General features: G+C 43.0%; 4 protein-coding genes across 4 annotated transcripts; 1 reads left to right on the forward strand and 3 right to left on the reverse strand.

Moving 5' to 3' along the window:
- Positions 1-220: 220 nt before the first annotated feature.
- On the reverse strand, positions 221-1,653 carry LOC135434482 (uncharacterized). The gene is made up of 2 exons (XM_064691081.1): positions 580-1,653; positions 221-506 (listed from the first exon to the last, which is right to left on the reverse strand). The coding sequence occupies exons 1-2, from the start codon at positions 1,624-1,626 to the stop codon at positions 288-290; spliced, it is 1,266 nt and encodes a 421-aa protein (XP_064547151.1). The 5' UTR covers positions 1,627-1,653; the 3' UTR covers positions 221-287.
- Positions 1,654-7,768: 6,115 nt separating this feature from the next.
- Positions 7,769-15,033, forward strand: LOC135434456 (probable cytochrome P450 318a1). Its single transcript, XM_064691052.1, has 7 exons — positions 7,769-8,107; positions 8,177-8,368; positions 8,451-8,651; positions 12,425-12,494; positions 12,578-12,878; positions 13,549-14,071; positions 14,140-15,033. The coding sequence occupies exons 1-7, from the start codon at positions 7,942-7,944 to the stop codon at positions 14,310-14,312; spliced, it is 1,626 nt and encodes a 541-aa protein (XP_064547122.1). The 5' UTR covers positions 7,769-7,941; the 3' UTR covers positions 14,313-15,033.
- A 236-nt stretch (positions 15,034-15,269) lies between these two features.
- Positions 15,270-16,019, reverse strand: LOC135434462 (tropomyosin Tod p 1.0102-like). Its single transcript, XM_064691059.1, has one exon. It carries the CDS (start codon positions 16,017-16,019, stop codon positions 15,270-15,272), a length of 750 nt encoding a protein of 249 aa, XP_064547129.1.
- Positions 16,020-16,472: 453 nt separating this feature from the next.
- LOC135434457 (proteasome subunit beta type-5-like) lies at positions 16,473-17,835 on the reverse strand. The gene has a single exon (XM_064691054.1). It carries the CDS (start codon positions 17,684-17,686, stop codon positions 16,700-16,702), a length of 987 nt encoding a protein of 328 aa, XP_064547124.1. The 5' UTR covers positions 17,687-17,835; the 3' UTR covers positions 16,473-16,699.
- Between the last annotated feature and the right edge of the window lie 523 nt (positions 17,836-18,358).

Raw genomic sequence — 18,358 nt, forward strand, 5'->3', positions numbered from 1 at the left:
ATATATTAATATACTAGCTTATGAATTTCTGTTTCAAGTATATTCTCAGATTATGAAGCAAACAGCTTAAGCCTCATAAATATTAAAAAAGTTAAACTTACCTTTGGAAGATTCTGACGCGTGAGCATCTTATTGAAAGCTCCGTAAGAATCCACAAGCAAGCAGCTCGAAGCTTTCAGGCAGAATCGCGAGAATCAAGAGACAACAAAAAAAAAAAAGGTGAAGCCTATGAAGCAAATTTATTTTTAGACGATCGACGCGTAGCAAAAGCTTTCAGAGCGCCGAAGTTAGATAAGTGATATGGGCGTTGAGGCGGCCGCTGTCGGCGTGGGCAGCGCTGCTGGCGCAAGCGGAAAGTCGCTGAGCTTTTGCAGCTGATCCATGCGACAGCAGTTGACGACTCCGTAGCTCGGCACCAAATGCAGCTGGCCAAACAGACTCTTGCTCAGCCAAGGTATCTCGGCGCAGATGTCCTCACAGAACGAGCTTAGCTCCAGCACATTGAACTGCAAGCAAGAGAGACGGCTTAAGAAATAGAGAGAATGTGTGAGAGAGAGAGAGCGAGAGAGTAAAGCTTACGTATGGCGAATTGTGTGCGACAAGAACAAACTCATCGGCCACAGTGTTCGACGGCTGCAGCGCTCGAACATGCGCCCAAATGTGCGCAGGCACCGGCAACGTGCTGCCGCCGATCTCCTCCAGCAGCAGCGGCCGGCTGGCATTGCAGCTGTGGGCCACGGGCAGCGTTGCCACGCCCGAAACGCCCACGCGCACATCAAACCTGCTGCCAGCAACGTCGTCATCGTCGCCGACGCCGGCAGCGCGCAAAGCGTTCAGCCAGTGGAGCCAGTTGCCCGAGCGGAGGGCGCGCAGCCACACAATGCTGAGCATATCGGTATATCCAGTCAGCTCCTGGATCTGTTGCGTATCCTGCAGCAGGCTCTCGTACTCAAACAGTTTCCCATCGTAGAGCTCGCCCAAACGCTTCTGGCGATCAACCTGCATCTGGAACTCCGCTTTGGTGGGGAATCGAAAATACTTGCTCAGGCTGCCAATGTAGCTGTCCAGCTGCAGTGCGGCCAGCTCGTGGTCCGTTTGCATTTCGAGCAGCGCATTGGGCGGCGCATACGCCAGAAAGCTGACGAAGCGCAAACGCGACGCTCCCAAATCGTAGCACATGCCCAGCAGCTTCGCATCCGGCAGAGCCTGCAGCCGGTAGCCAACGAGCAGCGTCATCGCATCCGCATCGCAGCCGGTGAGGCTGTGGTTGCTCTCGTACAGCGCCTGGCTGAAGCCGGCGCTGCAGCTGATGTACGCGCCGCCGCGCTGCTGGATTATCTGGCGCTCATCCAGATAGACGCCATCCTCAGTGCACAGTAGCTCCGCCGTTGCCGCATTGATCTTTAACGCCTGGCCGGTGTAACTGTTGATGCTGATGCCCGTGGGACAGTGAAAGGTCAACGTCTCATTCGTGGTCATTTGGATGCTCGCCAAGGCACGCTTCACGACGGCCGTCTTGCTGCCGAACCTCTTCACCACAATCGGCTTCGGCTCCTGCAAATTCAGGTCGCAAACAGCCAAAGCACCCGCCACGAACAGCAGCCAAATTGAGAACGTCCGCAACATCTCGACTCGCGATTGACACTGATCGATGCGCTGATCTTGAGCTGAGCGCGCTGCTTTAAGCGGCTGAGATGAGCGCGTGACTCGTGAGTGTCGACAGATAGCATAAATATCGTGAGCTAGTCACGTTAATTCGTTATCTTATTGAGTATATCGGGGAATCAAACCAAAACCAGAACCAAACCGATTTCAATTCAGAACTGGAAACGGAACCGTTACACAATAGCAAACTTTTTTTTATCGAAAAGGTTCTATCGGAACCATAACCGATGTACCGGAACCGTTACTGATGCTGTCGCCAAGGCTTTTTGCCCTCTCCGTATTGAGAGCGTCCGCTGCCGGCAGAGAAGAGAGCGCTGCCAACAGCGTGGCCCAGCGCAGAGGACGTTCCCGTTACATAAGCATGGCAATGTATTTGTATGTGTATGTGTGCAAGCTTGTGGCTTCAAATTAATTCACTTGCTTCTTTTTAACGGTTTCTTTTACAAACTTCGCTTTCAATTGTTGTTGTTGTGTTTATTATTCTCTTTTATGTGTTCTTTTCCATGCGTGTTCTATGCGAACGCAAGCATATGTTAATAATTAAAGTTAATTTGTATTTGTTGTATAAAGTTCAGAGATAGCTCAAAATTTTGTTGTCTTCAGGCTTAAAGTACTTGAACGGTAAACCGATAACAATTCAAGGTACCAATAACTTTTTATCGAAACCTAAGCTTTGGTTCAGAAACCAGAAATGAAATCCGATTCGGTTTAATTCCCTGTTTGCAACTTTTGAAGTACATTTCAACCTGTAATATTCTTCTTTATATAAATATATTTCCTATCTTATTCTGCCAATCATACAATATTCTTGTATGCACATCTGTGGATGTGTGTATTTATTTATGTGAGCTAATCAGCAGAAACTCAAGCAAACAATGTGGCTGATTAAGCTGAATAAATTCAATTCTCAATTTTTGTTGTCAGAAAATTAATATGATAGACAGAAGGGGATTCCCATCGTTCCGACTAGAATGGAATAATCAAAGTCCAATGAATTGCATCGCATATATGTAAATAACTAATCATTATTATATAAAGATGTTTTAAATGACTTTATATCAGAATATTTACTAGCATATATTAAATATAATATTCTGACAGCATATGGGAAATGTGCGAAAAGTAAGCATGGATTCGGTTTAAGAGGTAAGTTTAACAATAAGAAATTTACTTTTATTCGGAATAGGTGTATTCAAGTGAGCAGACACGCTAAATGACATGTCAGCAACGTTGTCTTCGAGTGCCACCCTCTTAAGCCGGAATACCCATGACATCATCGCTGACATGTCACCAAGGACATCACGTAAGCTTCTGGCATCATCAAAAAGCAACTTATGGTGAAACAAATCTGCCATCTGGCTGGGCTATGCTCAACGATTACTTCGCTATTTACATTGTGATTCGATTAGCGTTATTCGATGGGCCACAGGCAGATGATAAGCGATGGCTTCCAACCAGGCAGCCAAGCGGAGCGTGACCTGGACAAAGCTTGCTCGCGATTAAATGTTTACATTTACACACATGCATACGCGAGTGTGTGTGCGTGTGTGTGTGTGGAGCAAGTGGAATTTTGCGAATCAAAGTTTGTGGTGTGGCGCGCAAAAAGTCAAGTGGCAACACGCGTAACGCAGCGAAACGCTCAAAATAATACGTGAGAAGGCGTTGCAAGTGACATGTTTGTATGTGTGCGTGTGTGTGTGTGTGTGTGTGTGAGTGTGATTGTGTGTGTGGCTGTGTAATCGCCTTTTTGGCTGCTTGCCATTGCAGTTGCGCTCACGCCCACGCATGCAAAGCACATTTAATCAGTCGCTTCACGCCCTTAATATACCGCCCCCTCCACCTTCAGGACGTCTTAACAGCCACGCCCCTGATGTTCCCGTGTCAGGATTCTCAATGCCTGGCTTGTGGAACTATGCCATGCGTGAAGAAACGTGAGGCATCATTACAGTCTCCAGTCAGTTTCGTCTTCATTTTGCTAAAACATTTATCTGCTCACCAATCGCACGCACACACACGCACACACACGCACACGCACACACACAAGCACACACACGCACGCACACAGAGGAAAAAGAATTTAATGTCACAAACTTTGGATGTGCTCTAATTCACATACAAACAGACAGTCTGGCAGTCTGATAGTCTGGCTTGTCAGTCTGGTAGTCTGTCTAAAATTTCTGGCAGTCTGGCAACTCTGTTACCTTGACTGTACCCAGTTTATAGGGCTTCACATGTCTGTTTTGCCGCGACGTTGGCTCGTTAAAGAAAATTTGTTTTTACGCTTGATGGCAAATTGGGCGCAACTCACGCCCCCCACCAGCCACACCCCACCACCCCCCTGCTCCGTGCCATTTTTTGCCACGCCCATGCACTTGACTTTTGTATGATGTGCGTTGGACCCGTTAATATTTCATATGTCAACGCAAGCAACGTCCCAACATGCCGCAAAAGCCAAGCCACCAACCCAATCCTGCCCCCCTTCCCCCAGACACACACTCACATCTCACATCTCATCCCTTTGTGGGCATCCCACTGTTTTTTTTTTGTTGGATTTTTTGTTCTCAAGCGTGGCCTTAAATCGCTTGCATTTAAAAAATTTGATTATGTGAAATTCTCATGCGGGGAAATTAAATTTATACACAGATTCACAATTTTGGTGCCTGCTTCTCGTTGTTGTTATTGTTGTTGCCGCTGTCTCGCATTTTCATTTTTTATGACGGCTTTTCCGCATTTTCGGCATCAAGCAGAAAAGGAGCGGAAAACAAAAACATGAAGGAAATTATATGCTAGCAACAAAAGCACGAATTCGAGCTGCCCTGTAAGCTCTACAGTTAAAAGATATAGTTATTGCATTTGTTGTAAAATCGGTTGGCATATCTACTTACTTATAATAAGAACTTCGTGTGTTTTAAGAGACTATACCCATTAATTTTGGTGGCTGCAGCTACGATAATATCTAAGTTCTCTCCGTTTTCATACAGCTCAATAGCCGACTGTCTCTAGCTGACTGCTGCTTGCGTACAGCTCTCGATCATGCCCTGTTTGCACCATTTGTGTAGTACAGGGTATTAGAAAGCGAACAACATGCGACTGACACATTCACTCAGCCAGTCAAATTGAGCTACATCGGCTTCAGTTTCAGCGTAACCGCTACGTTCTCTTATACCCGATAAGAATGTTAATAGACACATCCAAATACTGTTGAAATGTTTGAAAGTTTCAAGTCTATATGCTGACACCTGCAGAGTTGCCAGACATTTACGAAAAGTTGTTGAAAACTTTGACATAATATTTTGTTATAAGCTATCATGTGACGGTATCTGGTTTTAAATGGTATTGCAATAAGATTTGTTTATATATTTTATATACAATTATTTTGTGTTTAGCTCTTGTAAATCCCGAAATGTCTAACATAATAAAATACATTATATTGTAATAAAGATAATGTAATTTTCTGTACTAAAGGTTCTGACAATATTCTAAAAGAAATTCGATGTTCTTAGCAGTGGAGGAATTAAAAGAAAATATAATTTTTTATTTGCAGTTAATATAGGATCTACCTTTTTTTAGTATTGGTGATATAGTAAGTAATTCCGAATCTCTTAGTTGAGACTATGTAAGATCTTTGTTTAACCGATATCACATTTGGTACCTATGTTAAATAAAAAATATATCAAAATTGTAAAGGAAAAAAATTATAAAGTGAAGCTAGAATCTTCTATATATTATTTTGTAGTTAGGGTTTTAAAGAAGTTATGAAAGATATTATATTAGGGTATAAATATAGTTTATAAATGGCAAATTATTATGATTAAAATGGATTGAGCATAGAAACTAGAAAGAGTTCTCATTAGTTAACTCAGCAGCATATAAGTGCATATGCAAACTGATATATATGTACAACTATTGTTTATTTTACAGGGTATTTGACAGTCGTTGTCTGTTTTGTTATTGATTTCATTATTTGCAGTGTGTGTTAAGCGACTTAAAACAGCTTAAATGTTGGCGCTGGTGCCATCAAGTGAGACGAAGGCTGGAATCTGGGGGACTGGGAGTAGGTCTGGGTCTGGGTCTGGGTCTGGCTCTGAGGTTGGAATGTGCGCGGCGACAACAGGCAGATGAGGGACACGGTGCATAAACGGGGCACGGGGCAAGGACACATTGCGTGGCAACGGGATCGTCATTGGCATCCGTATTTGTGCTTTAAAGGACAACGGCTGGCAAATGTTTGCGATTTATGCATAATTTATGCAAAAAGAGACACAACAACAATTTGACATTAATCAGTATGCTTTATTGACTTGACCCAAGCACGCAACAAAGGAGCGCAAGAGATAACTGCTCGACAAGCAGAAAGCGGCAGAGAGAGAGAGGGAGAGAGAGAGAGAGGGAGAGTGTGGGAGTGACAAGGAGAAGAGTCGCGCGCGACACTCATGACATTCGTGCCTGACATTCTCCATAACTTAATCAAGAAATTCTTTATGCAGCCATCTCACACTCTCCTTGCCACGTAGCCCCACCTCACCCCCTCTCGCGCGCCTTTTAAGTGATGCTTTGTCCCTTTTCTTTATGTGTGCTCGCCCCTGTCGCCATCTCATCAATGGCATTAATGCCCGTCGCTTCTATTGTGCTTTCGTGCCTTTTGTTTTTGATAATGAATGCGACTTTGGTGACATTCCGTTGCCGCTTTGCGGTTCAGCATTTTTTGCAGCTCCCTTTTTGCACAGGAATTTTAATAAATTTCTCTATAAAAATCCTTGACAGCCGCAAGTTACGTGTTTCGATTAATTTCGAATAGTCAGTACCTGCAGCTATGTCTATCGAAAGGTTTTCTGAATTCCCAGTTTGACTTTGACGCAGACTTTGACTTTCACTTTGACTTTGACAAGAGGTCGCTCACATCTGGCAACGCTGTTCAAGATGTGTTGGCAACCTTTTAGAAAGGAAACTTAACCTGAGGTTAAATCTGTATAAAATCGAAAATCAAAGTTTTTTATTCTAAATGCAAAGAAAGTTTAGTCAAATAATTCCATGAGCACGCATTAACATCTTATTTTAATATTCAAAATGAAAACTTTTTCAATTTTTTCAATCTTTTGTCTATTGAAACCTGGTTCCTGGTTAACACGTATGGAATGCATGCACTTATTTCTTCCAAAATCTCGTTTGTTTTTTTATGGTAAATGCAAATTAATAGTTCGGCTAACGGAAATTATTAAAAACTAATACGTCACGTTACGTGACATAATTTAATGGCCAAACGACTAACAAGACGAAAGAGAGAGAGAGAGAGAGAGAGAGAGAGAGAGAGAGAGAGAGAGAGAGAGAGAGAGAGAGAGAGACTTGGCTTTTTCGTGTGGATCGGGAATTGGAGACGTCGCTGATTTGTGTGTTGAATTGTTGCCAAGCTTTTGTTATTGCTATCCGCATAGCTAATGGCAACTCTGGCTAACGAACCGAACCAATTACAGTTGATAATATGTATGTATTTACTACGCTCGGTTCGAGCCTCAAGTCGACGACACAAAGTCCACGTAGCGTTGCCCAAAAATACAAATAAAAACAAAACTAAACAACATATAAAAAATACTTATAAAACTAGACAAATTTAATGAAAACAAATACGAATGCTAATAACCCAACTCGGATATACCCTGTACTTTGTATATTCCATAAAATAAAATAAATCAACTAGTTCTTTAAACTGCTTGAGCTCAATCTAGGCAAGTCGGCAAATACTCAAAATATATTTCTCAATAACTTTTGTGTTTCACGTGCGTTTGTTGTGAAACCTTCGCGATAAACAGTTGAGACACAAGAGAGTCTACATACCAAATTTTCTAGCTCTAACTCTTATGGTCTCTGGGTTCACTGGGAAATATGTATAAGATATGTGCTTATTAGTCTTGGGGCTTAATATCTTAAGTTTCATTTGTTACAGGGCATACAAAGTGAACGCCGCATGTGCATTGTGCGGGTGTAATTAATAGTAATACATATATAAACAAATTATGAATAAAAAAAATATGATTATTTCTTTATTGTCTATTGGCCAATGTTCGATCGGTTCGCTGACGAGTTTTTTAGTTGCGATTTCGTTGGCCAAGCGAACGGATCGAGACAAAGCGACGGATTCGGATTCGGAATAGGAATAGGAAATCGCTTGCGTAAACGTGCCAGCTCTGAGCTGCCTATAAAGCACCGCATTAGACGACGACAGCAATAACAACAACAACAACAACAACAACAATAAAGACAACAAGAGGAACAACAACAATGCACCTGTACGTGGCATTGTGGGTGTGTGGCACGCTGCTGGCCCTGCTGCTGGGCTGGCAGCAGCGGAAATGTTGGCGCCTCATCTGGCAGCTGAATGGCTGGCGGGGCGTGGCACAGCAGCCAGTGCTCTGGTTTCTGCTCTGCATCAATTTGCATCCAAACAGTTGAGTAGCTCATAAAATTTACCTCAAGACTCGGCCCACTTAATACCACTTAATGCCTCATGCTGCAGGCATTTTGGACAAGGTGACGCGTCTGCGCGTGCTCTTCCAGCGCCCGTTGGCCATATTGATTGGGACGCGCGCCCTGCTCTATATCGATGATCCGGCGGGCATGGAATGCATATTGAATGCGCCCGAGTGTCTGGACAAGACCTTCATGCAGGAGGGTTTCTTTGCACGTCGCGGTCTGCTGCATGCGCGCGGTGAGTATTAATTGCTGACCAAGCCAACCCAGCGCACGCCCGAGCCCGAGACCGAGCCATCCACTAATTGTCGGGATTGCAGGTCAAAAGTGGAAACTGCGTCGCAAGCAGCTGAATCCCGCCTTCAATCACAACATTGTCATCAGCTTTTTCGATGTCTTCAATATGGTGGGCAATCAGCTGGTGGAACAGTTTGCCACACAGTCGCATCTGCACGGCACGGCGGTTAAGTTCAAGGATGCCGAGGATATGCTCAGCCGCGCCGTCCTGGAGGTATCCTGCCGTGAGTAGCCACACATTGAACGCTTTAACCAAATCCCAGCTTGAAAGTCAAAACGGCCGCTGCCCAAACGCTGCCCTCGCACGACACGTTTGTCCAGTTTCCATGCGGCTCACGTACGCGGAACCCATTGAGACGGGGCCACATAGACCCGAGGGTCACCATTCAACGCTGCAGGCCAGCACTAGAAGTGCTTTCGGCTTAGCTGGGTCGGCTGGGCGGTGGGCAGGGGAGGGGCGGCATGTTGAGCTGTAAATTATGATTAGCCTCATGCAGTAACTAGTCGATGGGATATTGATTGCTTCGACATGGGCACGAAAATCTGTTACCATTTAGCTGCTGCCTCAGCAAAAGGTATTTCCATTTTGTTACTCAACATGTTGCATGTAACTCTGAATCGTTTGCCCACACATTAACCCATATACGCATGTCCGACTGTCTCGACTGGAGCTCAGCTCTCAGTCGGCTATCGCTAACGAACTTGGTATAGTGACTTCTTAGCAAGTACATAAATCTAACAAGCAAGAGTGCCCTAGTCGGGTGTGTCCGACTAGAAGATCCCCTAAGCCCCCAGCTTAGCTAACTTCGCAGAAACATTCCAGCATTGTTCTATACATACATTCGAATACGTCGGTGCTTAAAGTCCGATCATTATGAAATGGGCATAGATATGGCATTCAAACACGTATCTTAAAAATGAGTTTTTATTACAAATTGAGGGGGAGGGGGGGAAGAATGGGCGAGGTATCCTACTAGTGAAATATTTCCAGTCTGTGTATACTATAGAAGAGCCATACCAAGTTTCGTGAATCCAACTCTTATAGTTCTTGAGTTATGCATAAAAAACCAAATATTAACATAGATTTTTATTAATATGCCGCAAATGTGACGATGATCGACAAAAAATAATAAGCTCGTTTTGCGTATGGTATAGGAGAATAAACAGACATACTTTATGAGGTGGGAGATGCTTCCATCTTCCATCTGCCGTCATAGGCACAGATAAATATTATAAATATTACTGGTAAAAGGACCTCCGACCTAATAAAGTATATCTATGCTGAGCATCAAAAGCGGATTCGTTCTTCTGTGTCCATCTTAGAGAGAGCTAGAGGCTTGAAATTGTAAACGTAGTTCCTCCCATTGCCCGCGCAGCTTATTTTGCATGATCGATAACTCACTTTGTTTCCATTTCTATATTTTCTTATTTTTTTTTGGGAGTTATTAAGGCCGTCAAATTCAATTTCAATCTAATAGTGAGAAGTCGCGGCTTGATCTGGAAGTCTCCATTTTTTAAATCATATATCAGAGCTACATACACTTAATTCTCGTAGAGTATACGCAGATCCAAAACATGCAACTTTTTGAAAATAAGCCCACTTTTTAGAGCTGTACGCTTTGAAATATACAAAACTTTTGAGCATGAACCCTTGAATTTTCATACAGATCGTGTTGCTAACACCGAAAATGAAGAAGACTGCTTTGTCAGCTTTGAGCCAGTCACTTCTATTTTTATTGAAAAACTGAAATTTAAGCCCAAAAATAGCCAAAGCTGGTATCTGGTACCAAAGAAATGGTTTGCTTAAAAAGAAAAGCCTAATGAGACTTTAAAGGGAACGGTCAAGAGAACGGTTAAGATATTTATATATGACCCAAGAGGTGCTGCCTCTGATGAGATTTAAATTTAATTATTTTTGTAATTGGATAAAATGTGGAGAGCCACAGCCTTGAAATCAAAACCTAGGTTCAGGGTTTCGAAAAACACAGATGAAGCACAGATGATATCTTGAATGTATATCTATTCCATGGGCTTTTAAAATACACAGCTATAATTGATAACATCAGCTTTATGCATGCATGTATAAAAATATATATTTGTAATTAGGTACTCACCTGCCAATTCACACGCTTGATTATTTATCGTCAGCTGTCAGTAGGCGGAAGATGAACTTTTATATAAACACAACACTAAAAGAACAGAAAAGCAGAGATTTTGTTTAATAGCTTATTTTTTGTTCAAATACATACAATCAAACATTAATACATACGGATATATGTAGTCATAGTTATTTTTACAATACGTACCAGTTTTTTCTTAATGACCTCCTTTAAAATTGATGCTGCCTCCTTCGGCAACTATATAGGCACCGTCACCTCCTCCAATGTTAAGGCCGCCGCCTCCTTCATAGTTGAGGCCGCCTTCTCCTCCTTTGCTCAAGCCGCCGTTTTCCCAATACTTGAATTCGCCATCTCCTCAATAGTTGAATCCGCCATTTCCTTAATAGTTGAGGCCGCCTCCTCCAATATTAAAGCAGCCAGCTCCCGTATAGTTGAAGCTGCCGCCTCCTCCAAAGTCGAAGCCGCTTCCTCTACTTGAAGTGAAGCCTATGAGAATCGCGTAGTAGGGCATTAGTTGAGAAGACTTTTTTTTAATTTGCATATATATGCACATATTTAAGTGCATATATAATATTTACATGCATATACACATGCATATGTACACACATGCAAGCATATATAAATTCTTAAATACACACATACGTTGATACAAACATTCTTTAATACATACAAACATACATGCATGCTTACACATTATGTACGTACATATATGTATACGCACACACATACATACATACATATGTACGTACACTCATGCATACACACTTATATGCATACATACAAACATGCATACAAACAAACATTTATGCATACATTAATATATTCAAACATACACAGTTACATACACACATACATACTTACATGCATATATGCATACTTACGCGCATTTATACAAACATTTACACGCATACATACAAACATATGTATGTATATATATATATGCATTCATACATACATACACAGAAACACATATATACGTACGTACATACATACATAAATACATACATACATACGTACATATATACAAACATACATACATATATATGTATAGACGTACTTACATACATACGTACATATATACATACTTACATATATAGACGTACATACATACATGCATGCATACATGCATACATGCATACATTCATACATGCATACATACATATATACATATATACATATAAACATACATACATTCATGCATACAAACATACATGCATTTATACATACATACATACATGCACATATGCAGACATGCATACATGCATATATGTAGACATGCATGCATGCATACATGTAGACATACATACATGCGTGCATAGAAGCATACACACAACATATATGCATATGGCTATACTTTGTAATATTAAACTTTAAGTTAAGAACTGTTTTACCTTGAACTTGTGGTAACTTTCCAACTCATATTAGCGAATTAGTATGAAGTGCCCCAAGAAGAGCTATGTGGCGTGTTCCATTATAATTACACACATATTGGGCTGACTGTGCTTGAGGCGTTCGCTGGCTGCGTTCGTTTCAATTTTTGGGCCAAATTTAATTACTTGACATTTGACACTTTGCTGGATAAAACAGTTAGCGCTGGCCATTAGCAGTTGGCTGGCGGCTTAAGGGGGCTGGTTTGAAGGGGAAGGTGTTGTGGCATTCTTTGGCCCAGAGCATTAGCTGAAGCTCAGCGCGTCGCAAGGGGCGAATTATGTTGTCGGGAGCTGTTGTTAAGGCCTTTCTGCCTGCTGCGGGCAATATTTGAATGTCACATCTCTCTCTCTCTCTCTCACTCTCTCTATCTCTCTCTCACTCACGCTGTTGCTATCTCTATCTCTATGACTGTCTGCGGCTTAACACCTCGTTGCCTTTTATTGCAGTCACCATTATGGGAACACCGACAAATTTCACGCAAGCGGATGACGCACACATCGCAACCACCTACAAGCGGTAAGTGGTCTCAGCCCCAGCGGCACAAAAGCCGTAGACTAATGCTGATGTGCGTGTGCGTGTGTGTGTGTACTTTTTAATAGGCTACTCGAAATCTCGGCTATTAAAATTGTGAAGCCCTGGCTGCAAATCGATTTACTGCATCGCCTATTGGCGCCTCAATTGTACGCCGAGGCCGAGGCATGCAACCAGCTGCTGGTTGATTTTGTGGCACAAATCGTGCAGCGCAAGCATCGCAATTGGCAGCTACGCAATGCCATCGACGATGAGGAGGATGTGCCCTGGCAACGACGCATCTTCATCGAGCAAATGTTCCAGCTGGCGGCCAATGGCGAACTAACGCTTCAGGATATCGAGGATGAGGCACAGTCCATGGTTTTGGTGGTGAGTACCAGACACTACAGATCGTTAAATCTCGTTAAATCTCGATCTCAGAGATTATGCAAGCGAGGGTTTCCAAAGTTTAAATGTAGACAATCAATAAGTTTAACTAGCCTCGTTTTATATATACATATATATGTATATTTAGCAAATTATAAAACCTGAATCGGAATATCGATTTTATTAATTTTTATCGATTTTCATCGATTTTGCAAAGTTATCGATGAACACTGAATTGGATACGCTTCTTTTCGGCATAGCATACACAGCTGAAGAAAGATTTAGCTTAAGCTTAGCTGCCTGGAAAAGGGTAGAAGTGCTTTAGTGGGGAGTGCCCGACTAGGAGATGCCCTGAACCTAGCTTATAGCTTCCTTCCATAATACAATTCTGGTTGAAATAGGGTGGACGGTACTCATCAAGTCAAATATTAATAATCTCTGTTTTATAAGACGAGCACCTACATATCTATTAATGATCTTGATCAATAATTATCGATATGATAAGGCTATTTGCCTTTAAAGGTAATCGGAATGATTTTGATAACATGCACAAATTTAAATGTCATCTTTAATGCATATTTATATACATCAGCTGTCTATCTATCAAAAGATAGAGTATATATAGATCTCTCTTAACTCTCAATTCTATATAATCTCGATTTTACTTGCCCAGTCCTTTGAGACGGTCTCGAACAGCATAATGATTGCCCTGCTGTGCCTGGCCACCCACAAGGGCGACTGTCAGCGGCGACTGCGTGCGGAAATTGCGAGCGTGCTGCCGCACGGCAACGATGCCAGCTATGTGGGCGTCGAGCAGCTGCAGCAGCTGCGCTATTTGGATGCGTTCGTGAACGAGGCGCTGCGCCTGCTGGCGACGGTGCCGATGAATTTGCGGCATGTGAGCCGCGACTTTCAGCTGGCTGGACGCGAGGCAATTGTGCCCCAGAATACGATAGTTGTGATGGACACGTTCAACATGCAACGCGACGCGGCCTGGTGGGGCGACAGGGCCAAGCAATTCGATCCGCAGCGTTTCCTGCTGCAGCAGCAGCAGCAGCAGCAGCTCGATCACGACCAGGAGCCGGAACAGGAGAAGCATCAGGAGGAACAGCAGCAGTCAGGCACGGAGCGGGCAAAGCAGCGTCGACACTCGTACAGTTTTTTGCCCTTCTCCAAGGGGCTGCGCACCTGCATAGGTGAGCTTTTGGCCGGGATTAAATGCTTAAATAATTAAGTGCTTAACGGTTAAACAATATGTTTACAGGTCGTCGCTACAGCTTCTTCATTATGAAGGTCTTTCTGGTCAAGCTGATAGCCAACTTTGAGTTTGGCAGCGATCATCAACTGGAGCAGCTGCAGTTCGTCGAGGGCATCTCTCTAAAGTTTCGCAACGCCGACGAGATACTCTTCCAAATACAGCCACATAAGAGTTCATAATATTAACGCGCCTACCATACCCTGGCGGAGTCTATCATATTTAGCATAGCTGAGCACGTGTTACGTATATCCACACGCTATATTTAATGTCCGTCTGTCTTACGAACTAGTTCCAAGGTTAAGATATGCTCATGAAGTCTGTTAAAGTACTTTATTTAGTGCCTGCAATTTTAAACTAACTTTTTATGTCCAATCACTGAAAATCGAATTTTATTTGTAGGAAAAACTATTTTGTTTGAGAATCCATTCTAACTAAGATCTTTCTACATCCTTTGCTGGAATTTTAGCAGTGTTCTTATGGCAATATTTAATGTTCCCCATTGCTTAAAAACTAATTCGTTTGACCAAATTTAATTATAGTTTTTTTACTATAATATATGTGAGCCAAGTAGTTGTCATAAATTAATTATAGTTAGTATCCTGGCTATAAATACGAACCAGTTGTTAGTGGTTCGGTTCGCGAATGGAACTAATCGCTTGCTCTTCGATTCGAAAAGCTTGGAATTGGTTTGTCGTTCGTAGCATTTGGTTCCGATTAAGATTCGGGCAACTGTTCAGGTTCAGGGTTTGGTTCCGGGCTCGAGCTGGTTCATATTATTTTCTATAGCCATACAAAATTTGACCTTTTGGGCTGCGTAAGGTAAACAAATTGTATTTTTGGTTCCAACAACCTTTTTTTATTTTCTGATTGACAGATAGTTGAAAGTAGAAGGGGAATACTTTATCGTTGACATGCCATATGATTTGTTTGGTATAATAAATATATAAGTCTCCGCCAGGGTAATAAAATTTCGGCATGCCGAAGTTGATTGTTCTCCGGTGTTTTTTTTTTCCTCCTTTTTTTTTTTGCTGTAATTTTCGTTAAACCTAAATAGACTAGTACATAATATTTAAACGATATGCTAGATGGGCTGCTAAGCTAAACTTGTAGAATTTGGGATGAGAGGTTGGGCGAATTCATTCCCTGGCAACGAGCTGCAGGTCCAGTTTGTGGAGCTTCTTGAGCCAGCGCTGCTCGACACGCTCCTCGAGCCGCTTCTCCAGATTGGCGGAGGACTGCTGCAGCTGGTGGGCATTCAGCTCGGCCTGGTGGGCCCGCTTCTCGCTCTCGTGCAGGCGCTGCTTCAGCTTGGCCACCTGCCGGTCATAGCTTTGCACCTGCTGAGCAGAGCGCTCAAAGGCGCGCTCCACGCAGTGCAGATTTTGGGCGGCGGCATCCAGCTCCGCCTGGAGCACGGCATGGCTGGTGCGGCTGGCCTCCAGCTGCTGCTCGCTGTGCGTGAGACGTTCGCAGAGCTGATCGGCCCGCTGGCCGCTATACTGGGCGGTGCGATCGGCTTCCTTGGCCTGGCGCTTCAGCTTGGCCAGCTCCCAGACAAGCAGCTCGATCTTCTCGGACTGCAGCTGGTCGCGATGCTCCAGTGCCTTGCGCAGGCGATCGCTGTCATTGAGTGCGCCGCGTGCCTCGCGCACCGTCGCCTGATGATGGGCCACGTGCGTCAGGGCCAGCTGTAGCTCATCCTCCAGTTCGACATTGCGACGCTGCAGGTCCATGTAGCTCTCCTCCAATTGGCTGCGACGCTGCAGCTCCCGTTGCAGCATTGTCTGGCAGTGGGTATACTCCTCCCGGTAGCGTTCCAGATCATTCTTGGCCACTTGTATCTTGTGCTTCAGTGCATCCAATATGAGGCCCTGTCTGCTCAACATCTTTCCAAGCTTTCAGTTATTCGATTTGTCTTCCTTATTTTGTAGCAGCTCAATAATGCAATTGCTTTGGCCTGAATTGTCCTGCTGCTGTTTTGCTTTCTTAATGAACACATTTTGTACAGCTCAGCAGGGCTGCTTTCTCTGTGAATTGCTTGGCCTACTGCAGCATCTACTTGTGCTAGGGAAATTTACGTGTCCATACTAAGAAAAAAGTCCCATCAAAAAATTTCCCTGCTATTTGAATTTTGTGCTTTTAACCAGAGCTTTGCTGTGAGCACAGCGCAGGCTTCAACCATTTGCGAGTGGGCCACCAGATGGCGCCACAGCGGCAGCTTACGTTTGTCAAAGCTAACTGAAAGCTTTTCCCGACCGCTTGGAATTCAGCTTTAAGTGCAGATACATTTAAAATTAATTTAAGAATATATAAACTATCATGTTTCTAATCAACATCAATTCGGGAAACAAAGCAAAATATATTTGCAGAGATCTAGAAGTTGGGTAGTCTTCTAGACAGAGTCTTGTTAAGGGCTGGCAGTCATAAGGAAGCTCAATCAATTCAGCACAACTTAATGTGATGTTTCGTATAAAAAGATATTTTTATATAATATTTTCAAAATTTTGATTCGTTTGATTGTGATATGAAATCGAAACCGAGGCCGCAATAAACTTGAGTATTAAACTTAACTGAATAATATTTTTTCTTTATTCTTTGCCTTTTCTATTTCCCTTTGCTTAATCTTTTCCCTTTCCATTTCCATTGACTCTACCTCCTTTTCATCCGGTTCTGGATCCGCTCTAAAGCCCTTCCTTAGTATACTAGATGGTCCGCCGATTGGATTTTCCTTTTGTGCCTTGGCAAATATTTCGCCCAGCTCCATGCAATCCTTGACGGTGACAATCGACCACTTGTGCGGTCTCATATGATAGAGGCGAACGAGTCCGCCCGTATAGGCATCCAGATAGGTGGCATGGTAAACGCCGCGTAATGCCAGATTGTAGGCCTCCTCATCGGACATATCCCATCTGTAGAAGCTGTCCAAGATGCCCAATGCACAATGTGCACCGCTGCCAATCGCAAACAAATTGCCCTCGACGCGCTGACCATCGGAGTCCACGTAGATGAGCTGGGGCCCATCAAAATCGTAGCCGGCGAGCATCATGCCAATGCAGAGGCCCAATCCCTTGAATTTGTACGCAATGTTGCACATGATGCGCGCCGCGGACTTAACTGTCATCGCACGTCCATAGGTTAGCTCGAACAGGCGGCATTCCATTGTGAGCACCCGATCCCAGTAGACGCAATCGGCGGCGCCGCCGGCAATGGTGCCCAATATGCCCTTGTCCACCTCAATGATTTTCTTCATTTCCTGCGAGGCAATAAATTCGCCATTTGTGCCGCGCGAATCGGCGCAGAGAAGGATGCCGCCCTGGTACTTGAAGCCCAATGTGGTCGTTCCGTGCGACATCTCCAGGTTCAAGTTGCTCTTCTTTAGCGATCTCTTAATCCTCTTCTTCGGATCCTCAAAGGGCGGCGCGATTACAGAATACGCACTATCGAACACGGTCTTGCCCGTGTTGACTTCCACTTGTGCATAGGCGACATTCAGATCATTATAGGGCTGCATAAAGTCCGCCTTATCTATGCCGCAAATCCGCTCCAACGCCATCTCAACCTGAACCTATTCTTTGACAACTAATATATCTAATATGTAAATTGTTTAATCAAATTTCCACTAAAACTCATCAAAATATCTATTGTTGTCTATTTGAACTTTCGATGTGTGCGTGCTGAATAAAACTGTATAAAAAACTTAAAAAATATCTGGAAGCCGTCCAGTCGGGTTGAGTTTAAGGCCTACTACAGGATAAATTTCGAACAAATTTTAACCAATAGGTTAGATAAACATAGAGATGGGTCCCAAGTTTAGATATTGGGGTCTCCTTCAAAAGCTTTTCGCTTAAACCAAATCATTTTTAAATAAAAATGTGGTTCAATTTTAAATTTTTTGAATTTAGAGTCGAACCTTATAAGGAGAATTAGCCATGTCAAAAATGATATTCGATATCAAAATTAACTTCGCTATAATTGATTTATCACTGGAAGAGCATTCGGAAATTTAAAGAAACTTTAGGAATCAATGGGGTGAATCGAGAAAGTATTAAGCCTGAGTTATCAAAATGTGTATTTGTTCTACAAGAAGCTTTTATATTTGTAATCAAAAACCATGTCTTAAACCGATATTTATCGATATTATGGAAATGGGAAGACCTATCGAAAACAAATGATAAATATGTTCTGCATATGATCTACGGAAATAAAGTAAACAAATAAACATTTG

Source organism: Drosophila montana, unplaced genomic scaffold, assembly GCF_035044405.1.
Source record: "Drosophila montana isolate Dmon_TW-CO22-7 unplaced genomic scaffold, ASM3504440v1 contig_3325_1, whole genome shotgun sequence".
NCBI lineage: Eukaryota > Metazoa > Arthropoda > Insecta > Diptera > Drosophilidae > Drosophila > Drosophila montana.

Bases quoted from the DNA above. Each gene is read 5' to 3' on its own strand.
- LOC135434462 (XM_064691059.1), bottom strand. From the start codon at position 16,019: ATGTTGAGCAGACAGGGCCTCATATTGGATGCACTGAAGCACAAGATA.
- LOC135434482 (XM_064691081.1), bottom strand. From the start codon at position 1,626: ATGTTGCGGACGTTCTCAATTTGGCTGCTGTTCGTGGCGGGTGCTTTG. The intron at 507-579 runs GTAAGCTTTACT...TCTTGCTTGCAG, and splicing joins TCGCACACAATTCGCCATAC to TTCAATGTGCTGGAGCTAAG.
- LOC135434457 (XM_064691054.1), bottom strand. From the start codon at position 17,686: ATGGCGTTGGAGCGGATTTGCGGCATAGATAAGGCGGACTTTATGCAG.
- LOC135434456 (XM_064691052.1), top strand. From the start codon at position 7,942: ATGCACCTGTACGTGGCATTGTGGGTGTGTGGCACGCTGCTGGCCCTG. The intron at 8,652-12,424 runs GTGAGTAGCCAC...CTTTTATTGCAG, and splicing joins CGTCCTGGAGGTATCCTGCC to TCACCATTATGGGAACACCG. The intron at 12,495-12,577 runs GTAAGTGGTCTC...ACTTTTTAATAG, and splicing joins ATCGCAACCACCTACAAGCG to GCTACTCGAAATCTCGGCTA.